Source organism: Aspergillus chevalieri, chromosome 5 (genome assembly GCF_016861735.1).
Source record: "Aspergillus chevalieri M1 DNA, chromosome 5, nearly complete sequence".
NCBI classification, from domain to species: Eukaryota; Fungi; Ascomycota; class Eurotiomycetes; order Eurotiales; family Aspergillaceae; genus Aspergillus; species Aspergillus chevalieri.
Genome location: NC_057366.1, coordinates 1,825,387 through 1,841,242, shown reverse-complemented (window position 1 = coordinate 1,841,242; position 15,856 = coordinate 1,825,387). Strand labels below are relative to the sequence as shown.

Sequence of the window (15,856 nt, the reverse complement as noted above, 5' to 3'; positions counted from 1 at the left end):
CAATTCGACAGAACCAGTTCCATATTCGCTCTCCGATACAAGGTAAGAGAAGGACAACGAGAAGGAACTTGTTGAATCATGATGTGATCAACATTAGTAGATAAGAAGGTGTGGGGGGGGGGGGGTTGACTAAGCACGCCCTACGAGGTTTGCGCCCTTTTTTTTACGCGCTCGAATTTTCAGATCATGATTAAGAAAAGCGAGGCTATATATATGTAAGACACCGAGGTGACTTCGAATGATACATAACCTACCAATATAGAGCTTGAACTGCTCAAAAAATCAGAAGTGGTTGGAGTTTCACCACATTTCCTTGTTTTTTTTTTCCCTGTAACCATGTCGACCACTACAACTAAAACAACTACGCAGTTCGACTCGCGAAGATTGCAAATAACAGAAGATGCTCAGCCACCAAAGTCCCAGCGTTCTCGCTTGCAACAGGTGGTGGTGATGCTACAGCTCTGTGCCGTCACTCTGACAGCCTCCTTGATCAACGGGTTGGTGATTGTTGGTCTGCCCACCATCAAAAAAGACCTCCAGCTGCCACCTTCTCTTTCTTTTTGGCCATCTTCAGTGAGCAATCTTGCCACTGCGTCCACGCTTCTGCTAGCAGGATCCATTGCGGACACTGTTGGTCCACGATGGGTTGAGCTTGTCGGATGTCTGGCTAGCGGAGCGTTAATGCTCGGTCAAGGGCTGTCTCGAACTGGCGAAGAGTTGGTTGTGATGAGGGCACTGCAGGGAGTCGGTCTAGCATTGCATCTGGCATCTTCTGTTTCTATCATCACGCAGATTTTGCCCCAAGGAAGAGGCCGTAACTTGGCTTTCTCGTGCATTGGTCTCAGTCAGCCGCTTGGCTTCTCGCTCGGGCTGGTTGTGGGTGGTATTTTGATTGATACCATCGGCTGGTGCGCGGGATGGTATATAGCGGGAGGAATAACCCTCTTCTTCTCGCTAATCGGCATGTGGGCTTTACCCAAGAGCGACGGTCATCAATATGCCAATGTTATGCACAATTTCAGGACCAAGGTCGACTGGGTCGGCGCTGGGCTGGCTTCTGCATTCATGGCTTTGATTTGCTATCTACTGGCGTGAGTAATAGCCTCGAACAGTGTATTCTCTATAATTAACCGGGAAGCAGCATTTTGAGTGCTGATCCCTCGCGGATCAAAACCGCCGAAGCCATTGTCATTTTGTGTCTTGCTGTAACAGCGCTTCCGTCTTTCGTTGCTTGGTCCCATTACCAGGTCAAGAGAAATAGGCCGGCGCTAATCCCGAATTCGCTCTGGATGAACGCGTCTTTCTCGAGTATTTGTGCTACAATCGCGCTGTCGAATGCAGTCATCAACTCCATGGAGCTATTCGCTGCCTTGTTGTGAGTTGACAGCTCATCTCCACTTATCATTCATTTGACTGATTTTATCTCAGTTTCCAGGAGGTTCAATACCTCTCCGCTCTGCAGGCATCCATCCGCATCCTCCCCAGCCTCGTAGTAGGCGTACTCCTAAACCTCGTGATTGGATTCGTCGTCCATCGTGTCCCCGCATTCTGGATAGTAACCATCACCTCCATCCTCTGCGCCGGCTCTCCTTTACTCATGGCCGTCATCCAACCATCATGGCCTTACTGGGGCAACGCCTTTGTCGCCCAGCTCCTGCAACCCGTCAGTTTCAATGCTCTCTTCACCATCGGACTAATCGTGATCACGGATGTCTTCCCGAGCAATACACAGGCTCTGGCAGGCGCGGTGTTCAATACATCCGCACAATTTGGTGGTGCACTTGGAATGGCTATCCTGCAGGTTGTTTCGACTATCATCACGGGCAAATCTGATAGAAAGGAGGAGACACAAGCGCTGATGGAGGGATATCGGGCTAGTTTCTGGACTATGTTTGGCTTCATGATTCTGTGTACGGCTGTTGGCTTTCTGGGGCTGCGGAGAGCTGGTAGGGTGGGATTGAAGCGGGATTGATTCGATGGATACGGTGTTTATCCGGAAGGGAGGGGGGGGGTTTTCATTTGGAGCTTCTCTATTCATCTGAAAAAAAAAAAAAATACAGGAATAAGCTCCTGTGGTCCAATAAATTTCTTAGATGCCAGTTAAGTTAAAACCACCCTTAAGAGCTAGCAACAACATCCCCCTTAAGCAGAATCGGCTGCGCAGCAGTAAAGTTGGGAATATCTTCAAAGACAGGCTTTGCCGACTCGCTGGTAGCCGCAGCATTGAAATCGTCCAAGCTCTTCCATCTCAAAGTGGCCTGCACCTGATACGGCGCATCGGCGGGGAACGTCAGGACATCCCAGCCTTGAAGACCATACGATGTCCAGAGGCTGTTCACGTTAGGTCAGTTTTCTTATTTCTGGAGAGAGGAGGTTTATCCAGGGAAACGTACGAGGAGACGAGGGGCATGTGGGTCTTGAGGTAGTAGTCGAGATCGAAGGACGGACCGGACGGGTAGACGACGAGGACTTGAGCCATTGTGTTGGTGTTGGTTTGATGGTGATGTTGATATATTGCTTTGTGAGTTGATGATAGAGAGAGAAGTGGGGGAATGACGCCTTTTATCTCGGTGCATCCCACGGGATTTTTCCTTATAAATCACCGCCGGGTCTAACGTGTCCAACCGCTATCCCCGCCGTGGGGCTTGTCCCTCTTCTGAGCACTGTGGTGCAGACGCAACCTAATGCTTAATTGACTCTGGTACATCGTATATTACCCAGGAATCCCTGCTCCGATACAACCTGAGGTCCAACAATCCGCCGCAATGCTGGAGTTGAGGCATGGATGGCTGGGAAACCGACGTACATTTGATGCATCGTGAGGAAGTTCTAGTTAGACATTATGAACGGGCAATGCCAAAAACTGCCTTATGGCTTCGTTTTTACCTCTAGACTAAACTTAGTCCCATTCATCTTGGTCTTCGCTGCGTCGATCATATCCCACCCTTAACTCCGATATATATCTACCCTCAGTGTCATACTCCATAGCAATCATACCAACAACCGCAATGTCCACCAGAACCATAGCGAATTGGTCCTTCTCCCTAACCTACTCCTCCCTACCACTCCCCATAATCCAATCCGCCATCCAATCCTTCTACAACTGGACCGGCTGCACCGTCGGTGGCAGCGCTCATCCCGCAACCACCATTGCCCGCAACGCACTAACCCCGTTTTTCGGCGCCCCGATATCGACTCTCCTCGGCTGCGAGCACAAGACAACAGATGCACAGCATGCTGCCCTGCTCAATGGAATCGCATCGCATGTGCACGACTACGATGATACGCATTTAGAGACGATAATCCACCCAACAGGCCCCGTCGCAGCGGCGCTCTTGAGTATCGCGGAGACGCTGCAGAGGCCGGTGTCGGGGGAGGAGTTTATCACTGCTCTGGTCGCTGGTATTGAAGTTGAATGTAAATGTGGACTGGCTGTGTGGCCAAGTCATTATGATGTTGGATGGTAGTACTCATTGTTCCTCTTAGGGATGGAAAACTCATGCTGATTTTATGTGAAGGCACATAACGAGCACCACCGGCTCCATCGGCGCCGCCGTGGCTGTCTCCAAACTTCTGGGTCTCTCTCCGGACCAAATTGCCTATGCGATTGGTGTCGCAGCGACGCAGGTAACAGGACTCAGAGAGATGTTCGGCTCACACACCAAGTCCTTCCACCCGGGCCGCGCAGCGCAGAATGGTCTTATTGCGGCCATCCTCGCTTCAAATGGGTACACAAGTTCTCTTGAAGCACTCGACGCGAAGCGCGGGTGGGTGAATGTTGTCAGTAACGACAACAAGCTCCAAAACCTAGTAGCTAGTCTGGGGAAGGAGGGATCCTGGGAGATTGAGAAGAACAGCTTCAAGCCGTTTCCGTGTGGGATTGTAATCCATCCGGTTATTGATGGGTGTATTCAGTTGCATCCTAGGCTTGATGGCAGTGGGAAAAGATGTCAGGATATTACGGATGTCCAGCTCACCGTGCATCCCCTTGTCTTGGAGTTGACGGGGAAGACGAAACCCCGGGATGGATTGGAGGCCAAGTTCAGTGTCTACCACGGCGCAGCTATTGGTTTACTCCTTGGTAAAGCGAGACCGGGTCAGTATGAGCATGCCGTCGTGACGGATACGGAGGTTATCAGTCTCAGGGACAAATTCCATGCCACAGCCGATGAGAAGTGTCGTCTGGATGAATGTCATATTATGATAAATTTCGCTTCTGCTGATGGTGTACCCGCGCCTATTGTGAAACATGTGGACCATGCCGTTGGGAGTGTGCATTGTCCGATGTCGGACAATCAGCTTACAGAGAAGTTCATGGATCAGTGTGTGCCAGTCCTGGGCCTGGAAAGGGCATACGGTGCTAGCGGGTGGTGTTGGGCGTTGGATAGACACAAGGATATCCGTGAGATAAAGAATGTTTTCTGATTCTTTAAGCAATCATGTCTCTCTATATTATCCCCTGTGAGACGCGTGGCTGCATCATGTACCTTGAATTACAGGGATGATTGGTCACTTGCACAATTCCGTAGCTGGGATTCGATGGCGCGAGCGTCCAACACATCGTCAGTTGTACTAAGATCTAGAAGCTGGTACAATGTTTTGCGTGAAACAATTGTCTGCTGGCGATTGTAGCATTAGTTAAACATATCTCTAGACTTGTTTCTCAGTATAAAACATGTGTACTACGCTAAAGATAGAGACAGAATATAATCAGTAGTATTATCATGTTGCAGACAATCAATGCGCCCGTGAGCCCAGAATTCGTAAATCAACAAAGCAAAAACAAAAAAGCATAACCTGCGCCTGCGAGTTGCCCTCAATCTACCATTCCATATATCACATTACTGGTTCGCTGCCCCAGGCAGCGGATTTAAGCAACAAAAGCATCCTTGATCTCGCTGTAGATGGCACCGAGCTCCTCGGTGAGTTTCTCGGCCTTGTTGACCATCTTGTCAAGGGTCACCTCAGCAGAGGCATGCTTGGAAGAAGCGTCGTAGCCACCCTCGGAGACGATGTCACTGTAGTTGGTGGCACCACCGCCGTTCCAGGCAAGGAGCTGTGAATAAAGTTAGCATGTTCTGGTTCTTTTTCTTTTTCTTAAGGAGGACTTACGTTAGGGGTATCGGACGGGATGTCATCGAGAGCTCCCTTGGTGGCAATGCTGATGATGTCCTTCTTGAGCTTCTCAGGAGTGATGTCGGCAACAGCAAAGGCAGAGTCCTTGGAAGGCTGGAGAGAGACGAAGTAGGCCAAGAGACCAGCAATGTGAGGCGAGGCCATGGAGGTACCCGAGATGGTGTTGACAGCGTGCTTGCTGCCGGTCCAGGTGGACAGAATGTTCAGACCAGGGGCGAAGATGTCTGTGCACTTGCCGTAGTTAGAGAAGTAGGCACGCTCGTCAGCGAGAGTAGAAGCGCCAACAGTCACAGCCTTCTCGGAAGCAGCCGGAGAGTAGCCGCAGGCGTCAGCGTTGTCATTACCAGCCGCAACGGCGAAGTGAAGACCAGCATCAACACCAGCATCGACAGCCATCTCCAAAACCGGGGACTTGCCACCACCAAGACTCATGTTAGCAACGCTACCCTTGAAGCCCTTGGCCTTGCCATCCTTGGCAGCCTTGACCTTCTTGGTGTGAGCCTCAACGGCCCACTCAACACCCTTGATGACGTCGGACATGGTACCAGAGCCAGAGGATCTGAGGACCTTGACAGCGTATACGTTGGCCTTTTTAGCGACGCCGTACTTCTTGCCAGCAATAGTTCCGGAGCAGTGGGTTCCGTGTCCATTGCCATCTTCATCTTCATCGTTGTTGGGGATGGTCTTGCCCCAGTGAGCACGACCTTCGAAGTCGACGTGGTCAACATTGATACCAGTGTCAATGGTGTAGGCGTCGACACCCTCGCCGCCCTCACCAGCATACAAATATTTGTTGAAGGTGCCAAAGGAGAGGCTGTCCCGGTGGGAAATACGAGCCAGACCCCAAGGAGCACTCTTCTCGACTTCACTTTCTTCCAGCGTGTGGAAGTCACCCATGGTGTGGACTGCGGAGTCTTTCTCGATGAACTCGACCTAGAGAGAGATCATAATGAGTCAGTAAAATGCCAAGACCAGGAACATGCCAGCTAGGAGCTTAAGCACCGAGATGAAGCTAGTTACTCACATCCGGGTGTCTGCGGACTTGCTCGATCACATCCTCGTGGAAGTGACCAGCGTAACCCAAAAGAGATTCACCAACGCTGAATGTATGCTTTAGACCAAGGTATTCAGGTTCAGCGAAGCCAAAGAGCGACCGCTTCTTCAGCTCAGTACGCTCATTCTGAGAAGCGTGGATATCCTGCACCCAGCTGTGGTGAACAGAAGCGGAGCTGGGTTTAACGTGCTTCTTGAAAACGACGATGTATGAGTCGGGGACCTCCTGAGAGTTCATGGATGAGAGAACGGGGGCAGCTTCATTGTGAATGGAGTCAACGAAGACAGGGGAGGCAGCCGTAAGCAACGGGAGCAACGAAAGGCTGAAGATGCCCTTCATGGTGATAAGCTGAGCGGGAAAACGGTAGTTCAAGAGAAAAAGGATAAAAGAATGATACAGTAGAGACAGTTGAAAGATGAAAGTAGTAGAGAGAGGGAAGAGAGCGATATAAAAGGGGGATGGATAAGAGAGAGGGAGGTTGGAGAAGGTCGGAATGGCAGATGAGGAGAGAAAGACATGATGCAACCGGATTACGGTAACTTACAGCAGGTGACCGCCTGACCCGGGTTGATTGGCGCTGGCCGTCGATCCCGATAGGCTAGTGGAGCGAAAAGACCTGGGGTAAATATGGTAATGTTTGGTAATGATACATGATTCGCAATACCGCCAGGTGCTTCATCATTAGGCGGACAACTGGATGATGCCGACAACCAAGTAACTGCAGATATCGTCAAGATAACCGATCGTTGCTTGTACACGTAGCTACAGGATCTAAATCGGTATCATGTACCTGGCATACATAGCACTGCACAAGGTACTTCCAGGATGAACTGCCAAGTGTACTTCGTACACCGTTCATCCATGACGGTATCTGTATCACTTCAAACAACCCATCCAAGTCGCGTGCTTTGCCTCAGCTCCGACTGACTACACCCAATCAGGAAGGGGATCGACCCGGCGGTATTGTCATCTGTGTCACACCATGACAATACCATTACCATCAGCACGTAAGATAAGCGCTTATCGATACCCGCCTTGGCCAATCAGCACCGCCGCAGTCACCTGATAGTGCGGCGGCTCTGTCTGGGCAAGGCTTTCCCCTCCGCCTGAGCGCAAAGTAGTACTCGGAGTACATAGTGAAGTTGGTACACTTCACCATATCTGAGCGTGGGAGAAAGATATTATTGCTTTTAAAATAGATTACTACCTCGACTGTGAGTCCGGACACGTGGGATATCGTTTGTCGAATCGCCATTCCTGCAAGAGAAGCGTTACTAACACCCTTCTCCATGTTCCGCCAGTTCCCCTCACAAAAACGGTGCGGCCAGAACTCGTCACCTGCGCGCAATTTCCATGTCTCTCCGTCCGTGTTGATCCTTTGACCAGTTGTACCTCGCTCCAAGACCAAAACAATCTCCATTCCAACTGACATGGCGACCAAAGCTCGCTAATAGTTGTTGGCTCACCGCATACCAATGCAGACCGCCTTCATTGTCACGCCCAGTCCAGGTTCATGGTTGGTATCCAGCCATCGGAAGAGGTAGCCGGGGTTAACATTTGGCGGCGCAATGAACCAGGCCACCTCCCTCCCTTTGCCGCCTCCTTCGTCGTCAATCGAACGACTTAATCTTGAGCTGGCTCCTGTGATTGAGGAGTTGAGGAACATCTGCGAGCAGGATCCGATTTCTCCGCAACTCGCCCTGACGGCAACCGAAAGCTTGCTCCGGCTGCGTCATACCTTTATCGATAACGACTGCCCTAGGGAAGCAAAGGATTGCTTCCGACATCAGAATGGTTTCCAATTGTTGTTGGTCCTCATTAGCAAGCTCGCGGAGATCTATGATGCGGAACTACCCAAGGATGAGAAGAAGAGTCTATTGACTCTACACAAGGATGCGTTGGAGGTCCTGGCGGAGGGCTTAAAGGAACATTTCGGAAATCAACGATACTTTACAAAGAAGATTCCCGGTGGGGGCAAGACGGTGTTGGAGAAGTCTTTGTTAACTCTGGCCACTAAACTGGGCAGTGCGGAGGCTGAGACACAGCAGTTCTATGGTGGAATTCTGGCAGCAGCACTCTGCCAGGAAACTGTAGCTGGGTTGTTCACAGCTCTAGCGGCGGAATCTCAGCTGAATGAAAATTCCTTATCTCCTGATGACGTCCGCCAATCTGTGGACAAAGGTATGGGAACATCGGAGACCGTGGAAGTTTCCGAATTTCTGGGGCTCTTTATTCGCGTATGGTTGATGCAGTCCTCGCTCTTTGGACACCATAAAACTCAAAGACTGGCAGTTCCGGCCTGTCTCTGCCAGCTCGCATCGCAATCTGAAAGGAATGTTGTAGCTCTGCATGCTACTGGGATGCTAACCTCCATCTTACCATTGTTATTCAGCAATGACTGTTCTGAAGACGAGAAATCGTTATACCAAGAACTTGCTCGACTACTCTGCACTCAAGGACTGAGCAATTTGGATGATGCTGTTGCCCTCTACCGCAATGCGCACGGTAGCTCTGACATCCTGCGGTTCCTACTCGACGTGTTAAAGCGGTCTAAACAACCCCCATTTATACATTTCGATTTGTCATTGCATGGGTACTGCTCCGTGGAGTTCTCTAGTCTAGGCCGTACATTCCCGCCAGCGATCTCTGCGGGCTACACTTTATCAGTATGGGCTCGGTTTGACCGGTTTGATACTAGTACGCATACAACCATATTCGGGGCATTTGACGCGCGCCAAACATGCTTTCTGCTCATGTACCTTGAAAAAGACACCCGCCATTTGATATTGCAAACTTCCATAAGCGGCCCTCGCCCCAGTGTCCGATTTAAGTCCATTTCTTTCCAACCTAATCGATGGTACCATATTGCTCTTGTCCATAAAAAGCCCAGACCACCATCATACTCCCGAGCTTCGCTATTCATAGACGGTGAATTCGTCGAACAACTGAAGATAGAGTATCCGAACGTTCCAGTGACCGGTGTTCCTAACAAAACACCGCGGGTGCAAGCATTCTTCGGAACCCCGCAGGATCTGGCGATGAGGTTGGGAAAGGGCGTGTCGACCTCTCGATGGTCTCTAGCAGGTGCGACACTGTTGGATGAGGCATATAGCGACGACATGATTTCTGTTTTCTATAATCTCGGCCCTCGGTATTATGGCAACTTTCAAGACTGTATGGGGTCCTTCCAAACCTACAGAGCATCTGCAGCCCTGAATGTCCGAAATGAACATCTTCACCCCGGCAAAGAAGAGCTCTCCGATATCGTCACAGCAATTCGAAGAAAAGCAAGTGCGCTAGTTCGTGAAGGGTCAATTTTGGTCAACGTCTCCCCAGTTGCCATTCTAGATGACGATGATAGCAGCAATGTCGACGAGTCGCAACTTGTCAGGTGCTTGTCCCGGCCGGCAGCTAGAAACTTACAGCAACTTACCAAAGCTGGCGGCAATTCGGTGGCTGTCAATGGTGCGACGCCTGCGATAAATGGTGCACTGACGCAAACTCACGGAGTGGGAATCTTGGCAGGCGACCCTGTCGTTGCGGTGCCACAATCTTTAGATGATGCAAGCTGGCGCCTTGGCGGCTGTGCAGCGGTGCATCTGAGCCTGGTCCAGGCGGCCAGTACTGCAGACTCTCTTGTGATGGCGGTAGAGGTGCTGTACGAGTCTGTTCAGGATAACTGGAGAAATAGTGAAGCCATGGAGCGGGAGAATGGCTATGGAATACTCGCGGCCTTGCTGCGTGAGAAACTGGGCTGCCCATTGGGTAACTATACCGCAGCCCCAAAGACATCTGTCGTATGCTCCGGTTACGAGGAGCGATCGGCGGTGGCCTCCAGACTCCTCCGCTTGACCCTTGGTTTCGTGGGTTATGACTTTGAGCATCCGCATCGCTCCATCATTGTCAACCCACTTGCATACAGAATTCTCATGGTTGATTTGGATATATGGAGATTCGGCGAACTCGATCTCCTCGAGCTGTATTACTCCCAGTTCTGTATCTTTGCCACTGGAGGCCCTTATCGTCGCTTTAATGCAAAGCGCCTCTCTCGGATGCGTAAGCTTTTGCCTCATCTACCTTTCATTATCTTCATGCTAATTGTTGACAGGTGTCACCAAGAAGCTGCTGGAAGCTCTGAAGGGAGAGGATTTCACCCTAGATGGCTTGCGTCTTTTCACAAAGGCCTTCAAATCGCTTATGGAGAGTTGCCTGTCTGCGGACTTACTCCGTTCCCTGGCCCTTTTCATTACCTACGCTTTGCACAAACCGAAGGCACCGACTAAGTTGCAGAAAAAGAAGAGCATTCGGCTGAACTCATCTCCGCAGCTATCAACGTCTTCCCCTGGAAAGCGGGTATATGTATCGAGCTCTGCTATGGCAGTCGAGATGCTGCAAATGTATTGTTCTGTTCTTTGCAATGTTCACGATCTCTTATCGTTGACGAAGTTCGCTCGGGCCGTGACAAATAAGGTTGGTCTCATATACACTTCACCTCACTTCAGTAGGATCATTTTTTCTAATACGTTTCCATACAGTGGCTTCTGTATCTAATATGCGAAGATGACCCTGAAATTGTCATCCCTGCAATGAGAATCCTAGCCCGTCTAGTTGTCTTCCACGGTAGCAATTACAGCAAAAAGTTCTCCGAAAGGAGCGGTGGATACATCGTGCTGCAACATTGCCTGAAAAGATGGTGGAATGTACCCGCTTTATGGACCATATGTTTTGCTGTATTGTTTGGAGTCGATGTTGGATCGGTGGATGTTGATCGACCCTTTGATGGCTCCAATCTGGTAGAGACACTCTCTGCAGGCGATAAAACGAAAGTTGTCTTTCCAGAAATGTTGCCTGTGATCACCGAAATGATGAGAAGTGGCCTGAGAAAGGTTGTATTGGCCGAACACAGCTTGGAGCAGCGCAATGGTTCACTGAAGGAACGATTGGCACAGATGACAAAGCCGAATATGTCTTCATCGAGACCTGTCGATCAAACTATTGAAGAAGTTTCGCTTTTAGCTGCTGCTATCGAACTTCTGGCTATGGTTCACGCCAAGTCGGAAGATTTTCGCGAATTTGCAGTGCAGTCCAATTACGTACAGGGACTACTCCGTGTGCTGTTTCCAGTTGTTGTTGGGTCAGATATTGTCAACGCGGACGTCGAGCTGAATTCTCATGATGGCGGGCTCAGGCTGGATGATCTAAACTTGGCCATCCGCCCCAAGTCGGCTGGCGCAGCAGAGTTACGAACAAGAACAGTGGAGCAAGGAGGGACTCATCGGAATAGCCGTGGTCAAAAGCCTCTGCGCCGCGGATCGTCCTTCATCCTCGTTTCATCCGATCAAGGACACCTCGCACCTTCTCATGCACGTTTACACCGTGCGTTCACGCCCTCCCATGCTAAGGAAAATGGGGCTGCTACGGATAATCCTGTTGTGATTAGCATCTTGGGCCTCGTTCTCGCCGTGTTCACCGACCAATTACTCGAGCGAAAAGACTTTTCAGGCCTAGGTCTTTATCTCAAGACACCACCTGGATTCCTGGAACATCAAGCATGCTTCAATTCGTGGTTAACGAAACATCTCTTTTCGGCCCTGCAAGATGCTGTATCGCCAGAGGCCCAGCTATTCTTGGAGCCGAGAACACTCACCAACCTAGGACGCTTGGCTGCTCATGTTGCAGAAGCCATGTACGAAGGTTGGTTTATTGACGGTACAACCGCTACTCTTGAGTTTCTGGGAACGATTCTGGAATATCTGCAGCGCCCGGATATTTCCATGCTGAAGAGTGTTCGCCTTTGTAATCAAGCCATTGCGACGATGCGGTCGACTCTCTTCCGGGCCGTGCTACTCAAACTGTCAGAGGCGGATGATCGGGAGACACTGGTGTTTCTGAAGCGTCTCAATTACTGGCAAGCGGTGATTCTCTCTACTGAAGAGTCTCATTCAGAATACCTGCAGCTGTTATGCTATCAGCTCTATACCAAGCTAGTCAGCAAGAACGAAGATGTCCGCCGGGCTGCCGTGGGTCTCTGGCGCATCATTTTGGTGCAGAAACCGGATGATATGTCTGCAATTCTGAGCCATGCGGCAGCGCCCCTTCAAAAGCGTCTCCTGGATGATTTCGACGCCCTTGTCGGGATGGAAGATGCTGCTTTCCTGCAATGGATTGCCGATCGAGGGGATGACCTCAATGCCTTGTTTTTGGAGGCACTAGGTAGATCGTGGGACCATTTCGTGCAAGAGGAGGATGCAAGTACAGCGACCTCAGCACGCGTTCGCGTCTCGAAGCGTCAAGATAAATTAAAGCAATGGGTTCAAAGTGAAAAAGTCAGCGAAGAGGCGATTCGCAAACATGAAGCCACGCATCCACACTGGATATCCAACATATCGGCCTCGGAGTTCTTGAAGTACCAAAGGTCTCTGCAAGATCAACAGGATGATTTGATGTTCATATGGTCGACTTTTGCTCGTCTATTAATGGACCTTCATCGTTTCGGAGGGGTTCTCGTAGAATATCGAGAGACAAAATGGCGCCTTGACCAGACAGAAGGGCGGAGTCGCATGCGGCTACGCGTAGTTCCAGACACGTCCAACGAACGACAAGATTATCAACCGAAAAAGAGAAAGGTTTCAGAACCACCGGCAATCAAGATCAACACTCAAGTTCCATCAGCTTCTGGTGGGGATGCGATGCCTTTGACGCCAGTGGAGAGCAATCTCCAAGCTGTGGAAGCAGACAAAGGTGTTCTGGAGGAAAGCTTTGAAATGATCGACGACCCGAAAGCGGTCATGGCAGACTATGAAGATAAGAACCGAAAGGTCATGCGGACTTTGCATCGTGGCGATCAGGTTCAGAATGTCTGCAACATGTCTCGGGTCATTGGGTTGGAGGCTTGCGAGGGCCTCCTTATCCTGGGCAAGGACCATATTTACCTACTTGACAATTTCTTCCAACGGTCCGATGGCGAGATTGTTAATGTTTGGCAAGCCCCCCCAGAAGAGCGGGATCCGTACGTTCGAATGATTGCTGGACGGGAAGACGATGAACGGAAACCCCAGGAGCACGAAACGAGGAGTTGGAAATGGTCCGATTTGGTCAGCGTGTCGAAGAGACGTTTCCTATTTCGTGATGTGGCACTTGAAATCTTCTTTACGGACGGTAGCAGCTTCCTTTTGACGCTTGTCTCATCGAAGGCCCGGGATGACCTGTCCAGCCAGCTGGGTTCCAAGGCTCCTCAGGTGACTGGAAGCGTTGGGCACTCGCGACCAGAGGATATACGGAGGTTTGAGACCCTTCGGAGCCAAGAGGATGCTCCGCAGACTCTTGGGTCCAAATTTGCAAGTGTCTTTGGTCATTCGCCGGAGAACCCAGCGACCCGAAAATGGGTCAGAGGGGAGATATCGAATTTCCACTACCTTATGTTGGTCAACACTCTCGCTGGGAGGACTTTCAATGACCTGACGCAGTACCCTGTTTTCCCATGGGTACTCGCTGATTATACCAGCGAGGAATTGGACCTGACAAATCCCAAGAGCTTCCGTGATCTGTCGAAACCGATGGGTTGCCAGACGTTGGAAAGAGAGGCAGAGTTCAGAGAACGATACAATGCCTTCGCGGAAATGGGCGGAGATGACTCGCCTCCGTTCCATTACGGGACGCATTACTCTTCTGCTATGATCGTTAGCTCGTACCTTATTCGTCTGCAGCCGTTTGTCAAATCATATCTTCTTCTACAGGGTGGCACGTTTGATCATGCTGATCGCCTGTTCTATTCGGTTGCAAAGGCCTGGGAATCCGCCTCGAAAGGAAACATGTCGGATGTTCGCGAGTTGATCCCGGAGTTCTTCTATCTTCCCGAGTTCCTGGTTAACGCCAACAACTACGAGTTTGGAGTCCTTCAAAACATGACCACAGCCATCGACTCGGTAGAATTACCCCCATGGGCCAAAGGCGACCCCAAGATTTTCATCGCCAAACAACGGGAAGCCCTCGAGAGCCCCTACGTGACGCAAAACCTGCATCACTGGATCGATTTGGTATTTGGGTGCAAGCAGAAAGGTGACGCCGCTATCGAAGCAGTCAATGTCTTCCATCATCTGTCTTACCAGGGCGCGAAGGATATCGACAACATTGATGATCCAGTAGAGCGGCTGGCTACGATTGGGATCATTCACAACTTTGGGCAGACACCGCATCAGATATTTAGCCGGCCGCATCCGCAACGGGAGGATTTGAAGTATAAGGCGCCACGGTTGGATCGGCTTGCAGAATCATTGACGCAGCTTCCCGTTTCGCTTCTTGATATCGAGGAGCGGGTAGCGTCACTGTCCATGAAGCAAGATCGGTTGTTATGTGCTGCTCCATTGCGATTGAACATTCCTCCGACTTATGACAAGTATATGGAATGGGGATTCTTTGATGGTAGTGTCCGGTTCTACTCAGCGGAAAGTAGAAAGGTAGGTTGACGTCTCTCGTGTTGTGCCATCAGAAAATGCTAACGTTCACAGCTGCTGGGCCACTTTGAACATCTCCATGTCGGACAGCTGTCGTGTGCGATCTTTGCGGATTCGCGAACACTAGTGACGGCTGGTAGAGACTGCACTGTTTCTATCTGGACGTACACTTCAGGCAGCAAATCCGTCGATCTGCAACCGGCAGGAACCTTATTTGGCCATCGTTCGCCTATCACAGTTCTTGCGGTTTCGCGTTCGTTTAGCACTCTTCTGACAGCGTCGAGTGATGGACAAGTCATGCTCTGGGATCTAAACCAACAATCCTTTGTGAGGGAGCTTCCGACCAATGGACCGGTTGATGTGAGTTGCAAAAAGCTTGCCTGCTTACGGCGTACTCTAGCTAACTAGTTAGTGTGCTCGCGTCAACGACGTGACTGGGGATATCGCTGTGTGCCGTGGAAACTGCATCAGTTTGTACACGCTAAATGGTGCGCTACTGCTTCGCCAGGATATTTACGAATCGGCCGATGACCATATCCTATCGTGCGTGTTCTACGAGGGAGTTAGTGATGAATGGCTGGAGCGAGAGCTCTTGTTTACTGGCCATCGACGGGGAGTGGTCAACGTAAGTTTCATTTTTTTTTTTTTTTCGCTGAGATATTGGCAGCCGGACTAATGAAAGCAGATCTGGAGCAAAACAATTCACGAGGGACGATTTGAATTGGAGCTGATCCGGCAGCTCCATCATACGGATCCGAGCCGGGATACTGGGGAGAATATCACGGCAGGAATCAGTTGCATTCTGGCCCTGCCGCAGGTGGTGTATACGGGCGATGAGATCGGGCGAGTGGTGAGTTTGCAATCTATATAAACGGCATGAGTGCGGGGACTAATTGTTTGCAGTATGAATGGAGTTGCGTTCAGCGTCGGTAGAGATACAATAAACAGGAGGTAAAAGTATATGCTCTGTTATTAGATTCGTGTACTTGAATATATACCTTGATTTGGTTTTGATATAAGTCAGTTGATACCGGAAAGAGAAAGCGGCGGCTCCATGTGCCTAAAGGAGTATGTAAAGGGAGCCGGTGAAGGGGGATTTATTAGTACGACTCCACTGACTGTCACACGGAGAGACAGATTCCGGAGAAGACACCGGAGGGAGCACACCGGAGCAGTGCGCCCCGGGATCGGAACCAGAGGGAAGCTGGATGAG

The 15,856-nt window shown here is 50.4% G+C and overlaps 5 protein-coding genes across 5 annotated transcripts; 3 read left to right on the top strand and 2 right to left on the bottom strand.

Moving 5' to 3' along the window:
• Window positions 1–336: 336 nt before the first annotated feature.
• Window positions 337–1,972, top strand: ACHE_50643A (putative MFS transporter; the record flags this gene model as incomplete). Its single annotated transcript, XM_043280382.1, has 3 exons — window positions 337–1,091; window positions 1,142–1,375; window positions 1,429–1,972. 3 exons carry the CDS (start codon window positions 337–339, stop codon window positions 1,970–1,972), a joined length of 1,533 nt encoding a protein of 510 aa, XP_043137967.1.
• A 145-nt stretch (window positions 1,973–2,117) lies between these two features.
• On the bottom strand, window positions 2,118–2,479 carry ACHE_50642S (uncharacterized protein; the record flags this gene model as incomplete). Its single annotated transcript, XM_043280381.1, has 2 exons — window positions 2,118–2,331; window positions 2,394–2,479. 2 exons carry the CDS (start codon window positions 2,477–2,479, stop codon window positions 2,118–2,120), a joined length of 300 nt encoding a protein of 99 aa, XP_043137966.1.
• Window positions 2,480–3,008: 529 nt separating this feature from the next.
• On the top strand, window positions 3,009–4,425 carry ACHE_50641A (MmgE/PrpD family protein; the record flags this gene model as incomplete). The annotated part of the gene is made up of 2 exons (XM_043280380.1): window positions 3,009–3,463; window positions 3,519–4,425. 2 exons carry the CDS (start codon window positions 3,009–3,011, stop codon window positions 4,423–4,425), a joined length of 1,362 nt encoding a protein of 453 aa, XP_043137965.1.
• Window positions 4,426–4,870: 445 nt separating this feature from the next.
• On the bottom strand, window positions 4,871–6,529 carry SUB8 (S8 family peptidase; the record flags this gene model as incomplete). The annotated part of the gene is made up of 3 exons (XM_043280379.1): window positions 4,871–5,056; window positions 5,113–6,069; window positions 6,161–6,529. The coding sequence occupies 3 exons, from the start codon at window positions 6,527–6,529 to the stop codon at window positions 4,871–4,873; spliced, it is 1,512 nt and encodes a 503-aa protein (XP_043137964.1).
• Window positions 6,530–7,758: 1,229 nt separating this feature from the next.
• ACHE_50639A (Beige/BEACH domain protein) lies at window positions 7,759–15,576 on the top strand (the record flags this gene model as incomplete). Its single annotated transcript, XM_043280378.1, has 7 exons — window positions 7,759–10,246; window positions 10,299–10,660; window positions 10,726–14,646; window positions 14,698–15,003; window positions 15,056–15,268; window positions 15,329–15,493; window positions 15,547–15,576. The coding sequence occupies 7 exons, from the start codon at window positions 7,759–7,761 to the stop codon at window positions 15,574–15,576; spliced, it is 7,485 nt and encodes a 2,494-aa protein (XP_043137963.1).
• Window positions 15,577–15,856: the final 280 nt, after the last annotated feature.